The 13407-nt window shown below is 40.2% G+C and overlaps 1 protein-coding gene across 1 annotated transcript in view; it reads right to left on the reverse strand.

Moving 5' to 3' along the window:
- Positions 1–4191: 4191 nt before the first annotated feature.
- The window catches only part of MCCC2 (methylcrotonyl-CoA carboxylase subunit 2), a 36067-nt gene continuing 26851 nt past the window's right edge, over positions 4192–13407 (reverse strand). The window contains exons 15-17 of the mRNA XM_086771211.1: positions 13220–13334; positions 10755–10840; positions 4192–4610 (exon numbers count right to left, since the gene is read on the reverse strand). Of these exons, the coding sequence (XP_086627337.1) occupies positions 4493–4610; positions 10755–10840; positions 13220–13334 (319 nt within the window). The 3' untranslated portion in view covers positions 4192–4492. The remainder of the gene's footprint in view (positions 4611–10754; positions 10841–13219; positions 13335–13407) is intronic.

The raw sequence follows: 13407 nt of genomic DNA on the forward strand, positions 1-13407 counted from the left end.
GACCATAGAGATTAGTGTGAAGCCTTTGTTCGAGTGCTCTACTGAATCAGAGCCATGAAAGTGGACATCTGGCTTTAAGTGGATGCTTTAAGGCTTTGCTGAAAAGCAGCAGGCTTTGAAGTGCTTTGTTGAATTGCCTTAATTTATAAACCTCAGTTTAAAAAAAAAACGTTAATGTAATATACCGTCGTTGGGTTTCTGATTCAAGACATTTCTTTGGCTGAAATCTGGACCAGTGAGGAAAATCTAAGATAAATTAGGTTTCTGCCACATTTGAAGCAATAATAGAGTCCAGAGGCATACTTGAAAGGCAACATCTGTTTCAGCAGGAGATACCAATTCATCTGGATGAGTAACAGATTGGAAAAATGCCATCTGAATAAAAGATGGGTTCTCACAAGAACAACACATACGCAAATGCCAACACAAACACTGAGGCTACAGACTCCCCATTAAACTAATCCCAAAGTGGGTGGAAGAGGGGTGGGAACAGGCACCCAGTGGCTTCTCAGAAATTACATTTATCACCTCTCCATTTCTGCAGGCAGAGCTACCGTGGAGGCTGTGCACTAGCCATGTCTTGTTTCAGCCTTGGAAGCAGGCAGACAAGCCTCCCAATGGTTGTGTACCAGAGGCTCTGCCTTTGACGTTTGTTATACAAACTGCCACCAATTTTCCTTAGTGACCACACTGTAGCTCCCAGTGGTTCCCAGCACCTTCCTAGTTGCCATGATCACAAAAAGGAAAATGACAATGGGTAGGTTTTTATGACCCATCCTGAATTCACCATCTCAGCCCAGGTAATTGAAGAAGCACACCTGGTTACTGCAAGAGTCCCTAGGGATGTGACAAGCAGCTCAGCCCACCTCGTTCACAGCTTCCCACTTCTGTCTACAGAGGCATTTGAAAATGCCCTCAAGGTCACAGTGTCGGCCCTTTTAAACTCCTTGTACTCAAATGTTGACCTCTCTTAAATAGGCCATGTCCTACTATCAAGGAGAGCTGGAACTCGGTAACCTCTTGGCCTTGCCATGGCTCTGAGGCAGGAGGGAGGAATACGGCTGAGAAGAGCAATCCCCAAAGTGAGACCAGATGTGAGCAAAAAGGTCCTCTGGAAGCCCAGAACACCACCTATGAGGTCCTGGTCCACCACAGCTTGTGTGCCTGATAGGGCAAAGCCACTGCCCTTGTTCCTCAAGTTCCACCTGAAAAATCAGTGTCATTCTAAGTATCATCCTCTGCAGTAAGTAAGGAGATGAATGGTTGTGAGCTGCTTAAATACTACAGCAAACAGGTGACACATTATCAGAGATGGGTAGGACAAGTCTCAAAATAGTCACCTTTTTAACATTTCCTTTCATTAAACATCCAAAAAAAAAATCCTCCTGGTAAAGCCATGGCAATGGGAAGTGAGAATGAGTAATGAACGGACTCCATGTTAAATACACCTAAATCAAAGGTAGCTGCCACTGGGCAGCTGGGCGTAAGATTCCTGATGGCAGAGGCAACATAAGAACTGCAGGTATCTATTTTGAGAGAGCATAAATATATCTGCCACATCACCAAATGTGGTACAAGCATGGGGTCCAACTCCTCGCTCATGGTGGGTCCAGAGAACCAAGTTTTTCAGCAAACCTCTGGGCAGCAAGAGGCCATCTCTGCCGTCGGAGTGCCATCACACACAAAGTGGATTGCGTACAGTCAGTGCCTGCATACCAGGCACAGCACATCTACCTGCAAAAGCTTTTCCAAGCTAGGCTGCTATGCGGTGGGGCAGCGATAACTGCTAGTGATTCCTTGAATCGTCTGCAGTGAAGGTCCCGCTCGGTAACCTCCCCTAACCACAACATGCTGATAGGATCCTAAGCACATGCTGATGAATTTCATCTGTTTAACAAGTTTCCAAAGAGAAGTATTACTATGTTTTGGCTTGGCTTGCACACATATTTAGAGGAAGAAATTTGGTAACAGTAAATAACTGTCCTTTCAGATGTAACATGCAATAAGGAGTTGTCATTCTCAGAAGCATGAATCCTCCCTGTCCTGCTTCTGGCTGGGATAGTCACAAGAAGCTGGGAGGAGACACAGCCAGGACAGCTGACCCAAAGTGGCCAAAGGGATACCCCATACCGCATGATGTCATGCTCAGTATATAAAGTGGGGATGTCACGGGGGGGAGGGGTGGGATCAATGCTCGGGAGCAGGCTGGCATTGGATTCCTGGAAGTGAGCAATTCTGCCATCAATCACTTGCTTTATATCTTCTATTACTGTTAATGTGGTTTAGTTTTTTTTCTTCCCCCACTTTGTTTTCTCTTCCTTTGCTGTCCTGTTAAACTGTTTTTATTGCCTTTCTTTTTCCCCAGTTCTCCTCCTCATCCCACTGCAGAGGAGGAGTGAGTGAGCAGCCATGTGGTACTTGCCTGCTGGCTGGAGTTAAACCATGACACTCCCAAATGTATCCACTGCCATTATCTGTATTCCAGGATTGTCTGTTGCTGTCTGCAACTCAGAATGATTTCATTACCACTCTAACTGAAGTAATATATTCAGAGCAAAATTCTTATTCCAAAGTGATCAATTTTCTTAGCAGAAAAAGGCAATACTCCTTATGGCTTTAGGAGTAACAGATTGGGGAAAGTGACCCCCATAATTTAGAACAGAAAGACAACAGGTGCCTGAACTGATTATTGAACTGTAGTAGGAGAAAATACAGAGTATTTCTTTTTATTGGCAGCCATTAATAGCAATCATTTTGGGGTCTGAAACTTTTGCTCTCCCTGGATATATTTTATATATACGTATTTACAAGTAGGGTATTTTTTTCCAGCAACCATAAATAATGTCGCTGTACTTTCAGGGAAAGGAGATCCCAGGGCCATGCCCAACATGTTTACAAATTTGTGTAGCAAGACAAGAATCAGTGGCACAGAAGCACAGCCCTGTGCCTACCTGCCACTCACTGCAGCACTTTAAACTATTACTCTCTGCTAAGTATATATTTAATATATTGAGAACATGCATGTGAGCACGACAGTGAGATTACCTGTGGGCATGCCTACAGAAGTAATCTTTCCCATGGTTCAGAACACACCAGGTTACGGATAGATTTCTTCTCAGTAAAATGAGAGAGAAAACTGTTTTTTCGGTACCATGTAGACGTGTGCCAGAGACCCCACAGCTCAACATTGTGAAGAATTATTTCACTTTCACTTTTGCAACTGCCTGAGACACAACTGCGAGGGCTAGTAGGCAGCAGACCTTCCTTCCCCATCCTAGGTCCAAGGGAAACTCCTCTGCCACGCAAGTCTAGGAAGACTGCAGCTGGCATGTTATCCAGGATGATTACTCCTATCAGCAACCTCTCTTCTCCCCACAAGCCAGCACAGGACAGGACCTCCACCCATATACATTAACTCTTCTAGGATTTGATTCTCAGTTAAGAGTGTTTCTGCCAATGGTTATCTAGGCACCTGCAGGGCAAGCAGATAAAATCACCTTCCTAGTCCCAGCCAACACAGTATTTGCCTCTATTCTAGGCACATGCCAACTTCCCTTTCTACAAGGCGCAGTTATTTCTAAAGGGAACAAATGAAATGACAGTCACTGAATTCCTGAAAAACATTAGACAGCAACAAACGACGATAAATAAACAAGATTAACGAAAGCACTTCAGCATCTCAATAACCCTGAAGTCAGTGGCATTCAGGCATGTGCTCTGGGTGAAGCACTGATCCATCTGGGGAGAATGGTCTGTCTTTGTGAAACTAAAATTGCTAGAACGATCACACAGCGAGATGTTGGAACACCTTTGCAGCCAACCCCCGTCCTCAGAAGTGCTCTCAGCAACCTGCAGCTCCCACAGGTATCAGCATATGCTCACCCAGCTCTTCCAGAAAACACATATGCATCCATCAGGTTCTTCTGTTGTTTTGACTCCAGGAAACCTTACAGAAGAGCAGTGATTCTTGGATGAAAGCCAGCGAAAGGCGAAAATGCCAACAACTGCATGAAATATGCAATTTCATGCTGTGCTGAACTCTCTGGTTCCCCTTACAGCACTTCTCTTTTGCAAAAATTATTTACTAGCAAATGTGGGTATTTTTTGTAGGACTGCAAAATATTTTGCATTCACGGAGACATGCAAAGAAGAGTTAAAAGAAATAAAGGAGTTGATAAAGCACCAAACAGGTAGCTTATTCTGCATTTATTTATGTAAGAGTTAGTATCAATGGTTTCTTGCCAAACATTAAACATAATGCCAGAACGTGCCGTTTATTCATGCAATGCAGCGTTATACAAGGACTATAAGCTACTGATCTCAAATCACTATCAAAACACTGTGATGATTACTCAGTGAAAATAAATATTTACATTTCCACTAAAAACAGCACTGTACAAATCTTTATTTTTTAATCACCTCAACATTGTAGTTAGTTTGCCAGCTCCAATTAAAATACACAGAGGTAATTCTGATGAGTGTATGTTTAAGTTTACATCCTGAAAACGCCAAATTCTGTCTTCTTTGTAGGTGCATTTAATGCTGCGCTGAGACTGAGGCCCAAAACCAGTCTTGTGTCAGCTGGATCAATAATTCCGTCATCCCATAATCTAGAAAAATAAGAATCAAACCATAATAATTATAGGAAATTAACACATATAGCAGGTAGATTTTCAAGCACATGAAACTGGAAGTAGTTATACTAAAGAGCTGAATTATATTTGAAGCCATGGCGTTAATTCACCTTAACCATCAATGCAATAGACTGGAGTGTATCACTCTCTGGAATTTCTCTTCTAGAACAAAGTATAGATTTTGGATAAATTAAGAATGTCAAGTCTACATATTTTAAGAGAGAGTCTTCATACTTATTTTTAGTATGAAGTCATCACCTTAGAGGTAAAGAGACCCTCTTTGGTTTTTAATATTCACATGAAAAATGACCTTTTGTCGATGACCTGTCTTCTTCTATTAAGAATGCGAGTATTTTAAGAACTATGTCACATAATTATTTAGGCTATTCAAGTTAGTTCAGCTGCCAGATGAGGATGATAAAGTGTTTATTCTTTCATCAGTAAAAGAGGTAGAGTAAATTTCAAGTATTTCCAGTATTTGTTGTATTTGTTTTTTCTCAAGTCTATTTCTAAAAAAAACTGTAAGATAATACTCTCCTCAGCGGAGCCCTGAAGGCAATTATATTATGAATAAGCAATTACCAAATTCCCAAGCCCCCAAAATCATGAACACTTGTAAGCAGTCTCTTTGATATTATCCCAAAATTAAAGTACTTGTGTCATCAGTTCTCAATGACAGGTCCATCCTACTCAAAATAAAATCAGTTTCAAAACCCCCAGCAGGTCACAAAACTGTAAATATTGTGCAACTATTACATCCCCAGCAAGACATTCAAACAAGAAACCACGCTGCCCATTGCAACACAGTCTCGCCTAAATAAGCACACATTTTAATCAGGGTCTGCAAAACATATGCACAGTATCTTTAGTTAAGACAGTGGTGATGCTCCTTCTCCATCCCATCTTTCCCTAGAGAGACTGATTTCACATTCTTTTCTGAACTTACCTCAGCGTTGGCTAATGTTTAATTACTTGTCTGTGGAAAATTTAAAAATATAAGAAAGAGTTATGAATAGGAAGCTAAGACTGACTCTACCAAGAGGAAGCATAACCATTCCTTTCTAACTGAAGCTTTCAGCTGCAAATTTCCTATTGTTTGAAGATTATTTGAAAAATATCTATTAGACAGGAATCTGTATATTTTGCATTCTTCTCTCTATACTAAATGTGCCAACCTGACTCTGAAAAGAAAGAGGACTGCAAGCTGTACATAAATACATGCTGATAAACTCAAGGCAGCAGCAGACACTTCTGAGTGTTTCCCATCTTTTTGCCATTTGCTGTGAAAGTAATATTCAACAAATCAGATAAAAATATTAAGAGACTGACAATGTATGCTTTTTATTTTACAACAGATACATGTATCTATCCTAGGATGCACAAAAAGGAATTGTAATAAAGGACACTCATACCAAGATGAAGCACAAGGGTTCAGACTCAGTTTAGGAGCCTGTTCTCCAACTAGCAGAGAGACAATAAAAAAGATACTGAACTCAGAAATAATGTTTTACTATAAATGTATCTTATCACGATGCACCCCAAGTACAGGAGACTGTTACCCTAAATGCGGCACAACAGCAAAGCTGAAGTACAGAAGTAGACAGAGGTTTGCAGAAAGGAAGATACTGCTGTTAACTGGGCAAAATTATGTTGTTTCTTTTTTTTGGGACTGAAAACAGAAGCTTGATTAAAGAAATTTCACACCACAGGAGCTGTTGCACTCACTGACCTGGCTGACAGGTCCCAACCAGCATAGAAAGAAGTTTGGGAAAAAAATAACTTATTTCAAGGGGGGAAAAAAAAAAAGAGCTATAAATCCAAATTACAAATATAAGGAAACTGCAGGTCTACCTAATCTGTTTTCATTTTAGGACTCTCAGTGAGTATTTCCTTTCTAGTGGACTACTAAGCCATGCATTGGATTATTCTAACAGCCACGAATGCATCTGCACAGAAGTGGCACTGACAGCAAATTCTGTTGCAGAAGACACACAAGAATTGTCTACAGCATATTCTGGACAAAGTGCATGGTATAAACTCTTGCAGTCTGGTTCCTCTGAATAACTCCTTTCCTAACTGTAGCTTTAAATTGTAAGTAATAACTCATTAAAATATTTTGGCATATTTTAACAATACTCCATTGAAAAGAGACTCAGAATAAGTGCTTCTTACCATACAGCAGAAACCATTAGAAGCTTTTTTGTTCAAAATAACCAAAGGACCAAACATAACTTGGTTTTACTGAGACTTACTTAAGAGTTGTTCAAATTTTCTTGTTTTTCACCAAGATAGTGGTTATACCTGTTTTTACAACCTAGCATGACAGAATGGCCAGGATAGGATATTTCCTATATTTTCAACATCATGAAGTATGTATTACTGAAGTTTAATGTATATGCTTGTCTTTCCTTCTCTTTTAGATCTTGATTTAGTTTTGATAAATATAGTCAAATTAATGCACTGAAGGGATGAAGAATATCCCTATTAATAATGAAAAGCAAAGTAGTTTTGTGAGGTCAAATCAACCACAATCCCTTTGTTTTCTTAGGACTGTGAAAAACACAACTCTAAGAAGAATCTCAAATATAGTAATTTCTATTTTTAAGTAAATTTGGGGTTTTTTTTTTGATTTACAGGTTTGTTTGCTCTGCATATCAACTTTTTTAAAATGAACATTTGCAATTAACTTTTTTATTTATGAAACACACTGAAACTGAATGAAGGAACTAATGCTTCTTAAAAGTGTTTAATATATCTGCTTAGGGCCTGGGGAGGGCAGGGATGAGCTGAATCAAAAAGAATCACCAACTTAATGCGGCACCTTCCAAGCTGCAACTTCATAGTGACTACCGTTGTAATAAACACTTCCAAACACAAAGCACATTTTAATGGCAGACTTGTTTTTTTTTTTTTTTCTAACAACACAATTAACTTCTACTGACAAAGATTTTATGTTGCATGGAAGTCAAGCTGCTTTCAAATGGTCACCTCTGGCTTCTGTTTCTCTTTGTTTAAATAAAACTAATATAACATTAATAATTAAACTATCTATTAAAACCCCGTTGCTAGAACATGAGTCACAACTACACTCATAAAATATTTGTAACCCAGGCACCGTGAGTAAAAGAAATGAAGTTCGCAAAAGTAAAATGCTCATGTAATTTGTTAAGATGCAAACTGCTGAAATCCTTTTAGAAACCTGTAAGCAGATTAATATAACTCATTAAAAAGGGTGCTGCCTAATGACTCCTGTTAATTAAGACTGCTCACTGTGAAAGGTTCTAATCAAATAATTGATTAAAGTTTGATTAGAAAATACAACTGCAGGGAACAGTACTGATATGCTGTACATATAACAAGTTATAATTTATGAGCAAAATTACATAAGGAGAGTAAATACGGAAATTTGCTTGTATCTTAAGATCATTAGGGCATTTTCCTTCCCTCTCGTTATTACTGCTAAAAGCTTGACTCAAAGCCTAAGGAAGTCAACTGGAAGGGTCACATCAATCTCAATGGATGTTAGGAGAGAGGCAGACTAGTCCCCATATTTGAGCAAGAGGACAGTGTGAGGGAGCCTCTGAACTGGCTGCACCCCAGCAGTAACACAGACAGCAGCCCTTCTGCCCATCTATCATTCTTTCCTCTCAGTCATGCAAAGCTGTTTGTTGGAGTTTTCTTGCTGGTCTTTTTGGTGAAGAGATCTAGTTAGCATCTGACAAAACCAAGGCTGCTCAGACTCGGTTTCAATACAGCACCCTGTTATTTGGTTGACGGTCAACTCGTTTTTCTACCATGCTTGGGACCAGACAGGAAGCATCCTTTAGAGCAAAGGGAACAGTTACTACTTCTCCCTGACCTGCAGCGAATGCTTGCCAATCAGCAGCTGCTGATGCTGGCTGACAAATGGGTTGGCTCCAAGGTACAAGGTGGCTAAACCTCTCCCTCAGGTACATTACTTGCTGCAAAAAATGTAATCCTACTTCATCTCCTTTTTTCTGCTTGGGCAGCCGACTCCACCATAATGAAAACTTTTGAGCTACTCGTCAGAGCCCTTGTTTAGGAATTAGCAATAAATGAAGGAATGAGGCACACCCGTGATAATATTGACGAAAGGCATGAAATCAAGGCAGAAAACCTAAGAATATGTACAGATATACCCAATTATCTTGACGAGACAGGAGAGAGCAATTAAGAGCTCCTAGACAATGCAGACTGTACCTACGCAGACTGATGAGAGCGAGAAACCAGCCTGGACTCTCTTGACCTGAGCCAGTCACACACTGCTCTCACAAGAACTGCTCAGTGAAAAAGGGCATTTAACTTTCATTGCTTTTAGCCAGATGAACCTCAGTGGGATTTCAGCTCTGACATTTTACTTCATGTCTCAGCTGGGCTTATTAGCTTGAGTGCAGCATCACATGAACCCGGACAAACCACTAGTTCTTAGCCAGCTCATATCTGTGCACTTTAAGTTTCCTTTCCCAGCTACAGGCACAATAAGAAGTATGTCACTACCCTGCTTTTTGAAATGAAAGACAGGACGCCTAGCATTAACTGAACTTCCTAACTCCTAGGCTAGGCAAACTTAGGCTATTTATTGAGATAATTTCTGGATTTGCAACCTAACTTCACAGAACTACCAGATATTCTGGAAACACAAACTGGTAAAACTTGCACAGTAGAGATCACAAAGCTGGTGTTAAATACTCACATTTCATGACTAAAAATCACTGGACATTATTAAAAATCTAGAATCTGACTTTTATCAATTCTAACCTTAATCTTACATGTAAAACTTGTTTATTGCAGATTAGTAACTTACTGCTGTAAATACTGACAATGGTCTGTTGGTTTTTGGGAGAGGACAAGATTTTATATCATTAATATACTGAATATATTGAACGTTAAATAAATCCAGTTATTTTCAATCATGAGTACAAAGAGACTATGACAGTGTTTCCAATGAACATATAAAAATTAGCAAATGTGAAAAAAAAACCAAACCAAACCATTCATCTTCTCCTCCATGGTAGGGGGTGACTTTAAATACAGACAGTTTGACTAATTTTAAAATGTTATTACATCAGTGGAAAATTATACTCCTTAAAATCCAGTTATAAAAGATGACAATATGTGTTTTCATTCTTGCTTCAGGGCATAAGGTTTTGTGACACAGGTGCTATTCTTGATCTTTAAGGGGTACTAAAAGAGATAGCACAAAAATTTTTAGCAGTTGACACCATGTCTCAATGTGGGGAAAATCCTATAAAATGTAAACTGATTAAAAATTATTGTATGGTACCCTCTACCATCATTAGCAGCTGAGAACCTGTGGACAATTAGCTTTTGGATACCACAAGCAGAAAAATGTGCCAGAAGACTAGTACAGACAGGATGAAACTAATGTAGAGTAACAATCAGAGGCCAAGAAAGTCTCCAAGCTGGTTTCCAGAGGCAACACTCCAGGATGCTACCTTGCTTCCTTTGCCTAACTAGTTCCTGGGCATTTACTAATATTCCATTAACCTGAGCACAAAATGCTGCAAAAGACTTCTCAGCAAACATGAATATGCTGCACCCATCAGCTAATGCCTTATCCAAATTGCGATTATCCAATACAGTCAACTGCCAAGATCATGACCTAAGATTTGCAACTGGCTTCATGTCTTCCTGAAACAATTTCTTTACCAGTGGCCTCTTCTACTTGCAGAATCCCACTAAAATTAATTCTTCCTAACAGACACACAGCCACTCATTAAACTGTTCAATGGGTTTTAGAAGGTCACCAGATACTACACCAGGGAGAATGATAAAAAAAAAACTTATCCAGAATAAAATACATGGACTATAATTCTATGCCACTGTATCATTACTTCCAGAACCAGCAGAGTAATTCCTGCAAGTGTGTGCCTTCTTCTGAAACAGTGCATACTACAAAGTCTCCGAGACAAGACAGAGAAAACATTGATTTGAAGCTTGTATGTTGCACTCCTGCACATCAAACACAATCTTTGTTCCAGAATGCTGTGTTGTGCTGTTCTTCAACATCCAGATTTAGATGTTATTGCTATGTCCTGTGATTACAATTAAGTTTTGGAAAAATAATTTATATGTTACCTTGCACTAGAATAATAAGGGTTTCCTTCCTCCTCGAACCTTCTAATGATTGGCTCCTTCAAAGCTGCTTCATCTGCCTCAGACAACTAAAAAAACCAGGCAAATAAACAAACACAGATAAGATATTCTTTAATATTTTCTTCCACAACAACATCAGAGCTTTATATGCAGCATCAAACGTGAATAAACTGCCCAACTGATCTCCCCAAAGTCTCCCCTTTTTACACCCAACTATCAATTTAGCATATTTGACAATGCAATTAGAACACCACTTTTCAAAATAAGTGGGTGGGAAAAGGAGAGTAAAAATATACCTGAGTATAATTGGGGATTAGCATCTGAAAAATTACTGAAGCTACTGTACTGAATAAAATCCCTTCCGAGTTGCCTTTGGCAAGATTTTTTATTAAAACAAGTCTGTGCTATTCTAACACTGGGTTTCTCTGTGACCCAGAGTGGTCACCACTGTAATTCAGAAAATTTTCAAGTCTCTAACACATTTTACTGACATTAACTATAATTATTTTTCTCAAACTTCTTTCAGATTATCATCCTGTCCATTGTAGGGATTTGGGAAATTAAGACACAGAGAGATGAGGGTGAATATAGTCTATCCAGAGAAAGCCCAAGTAAAGTGTAGAAAAAAGAACTGTTGAGATAACATGTACATACTGCTTCATTATTCTGAATAACTCATGATAAATAAAATTTGAAGACATCACAGTACGGGACGAAGGCACCAGTATAAACATAAATAATTTAATTTAAAAAAAACAGCACAAAAGGTGTACAGAGAAGCTAGAAAAGATTATTAAACAAAATACCACTAATTTTCAATTAAAATGGTGAAATTAATCAAAACCTTTTCCAAACCTCTACAGACTTCTGCTGTTTTAAGTTTCATAATTCTCAATCACTGAGTAATTTGAAGATCAGCTTTCTCTAAAACTGCCTACTTCAAAAAATATTTGGAAAGACACTTTGTTGTCACATATTTCTCCTCATACTCTCAAATCAGGGAGGATCCTTGGTTGTTCATCTTGGGCAAAACTAATAATCTGGTGCACAAAATACAAAAAGATAATGATAAGAGAAATACTCCTCTTTTTAAGTAAAGACTAGAAATGTCATGAATGATCTTCACATTTAGAAGATGTAAACAAAAACGTTTCACAAATGTGTCATGTTTGTCGATGTCCCACATGACATCCTTCTCTCTAAACCAGAGAGGCATGGGTTTGATGGACGGACCACTCGGTGGATAAGGAGTTGGCTGGATGGCCACACTCAGAGAGTGGTGGTCAACAGCTCAATGTCCATGTGGAGACCGGTCACGTGGCGTCCCTCAGGGGTCCATGCTGGGCCCAGCCCTGTTCAACATCTTTGTCGGCCACATGGACAGTGGGATAGAGTGCACCCTCAGCAAGTTCGCCGACGACACCAAGTTGTGTGGTGCCGTCGACACGCTGGAAGGGAGGGATGCCATCCAGAGGGACCTTGACAGGCTGGAGAGGTGGGCCCATGCCAACCTCATGAATTTCAACCAGGCCAAGTGCAAGGTCCTGCACCTGGGTCATGGCAATCCCAGGCACAAATACAGGCTGGGCGGGGAATGGATTGAGAGCAGCCCTGAGGAGAAGGACTTGGGAGTGCTGGTGGACGAGAAGCTTAACATGAGCAGGCAATGTGCCTTTGCGGCCCAGAAGGCCAACCACATCCTGGGCTGCATCAAGAGAAGCATGGCCAGCAGGTTGAGGGAGGTGATTCTGCCCCTCTACTCTGCCCTGGTGAGACCCCACCTGGAGTACTGTGTCCAGTTCTGGAGCCCCCAACATCAGAAGGACATGGACCAGTTGGAGAAGGTCCAGAGGAGGGCCATGAAGATGATAAAAGGGCTGGAGCACCTCTCTTATGAGGACAGGCTGAGAGAGTTGGGGCTGTTCAGTCTGGAGAAGAGGAGGCTCCAGGGAGACCTGATAGCGGTCTTCCAGTACCTCAAGGGGGCCTACAAGAAAGATGGGGAGAGGCTGTTTAGCAGGGCCTGTTGCGATAGGACGAGGGGTAATGGTTTTAAAATAGTGGAGGGTAGATTTAGATTGGAAATTAGGAAAAAATTTTTTACGATGCGAGTTATAGAACACTGGAATAGGTTGCCCAGAAAGGTGGTGGAAGCCCCATCCCTGGAAACGTTCAAGGCCAGGCTGGATGAGGCTCTGAGCAACCTGATCTAGTTGGGGATGTCCCTGCTCCTTGCAGGGGGGTTGGACTAGATGACCTTTGAAGGTCCCTTCCAACCCTAACCATTCTATGATTCTATGATTCTATGATGCACTAGCTGGCATTTGGAGAATGACAGTTCATTAGTGTCTCACTTGTAATATCCGTTCCTAGCTCATAAAGTGAGCAACTCCAGTGAAAGAGTACATTATAATGACATTACTGCAAATGAAAGAAGAAAAATGTACCTGTTTTCCCTCCCTTGCTTTTTGGTCCTTAGCTATTGTAGCTAGAACAGTTGCAGCTTGTTCCCCTCCCATCACTGATATGCGAGCATTTGGCCACACATAAAGAAATCTTGGACTGAAAGAATACATATTAAATATTAAAAAAAGACATTGCATTATATTTCCTAGTAAAGAACTAATTCTCACTC

Source organism: Chlamydotis macqueenii, chromosome Z (genome assembly GCF_036417535.1).
Source record: "Chlamydotis macqueenii isolate bChlMac1 chromosome Z, bChlMac1.mat, whole genome shotgun sequence".
Classification (NCBI taxonomy): Eukaryota; Metazoa; Chordata; class Aves; order Otidiformes; family Otididae; genus Chlamydotis; species Chlamydotis macqueenii.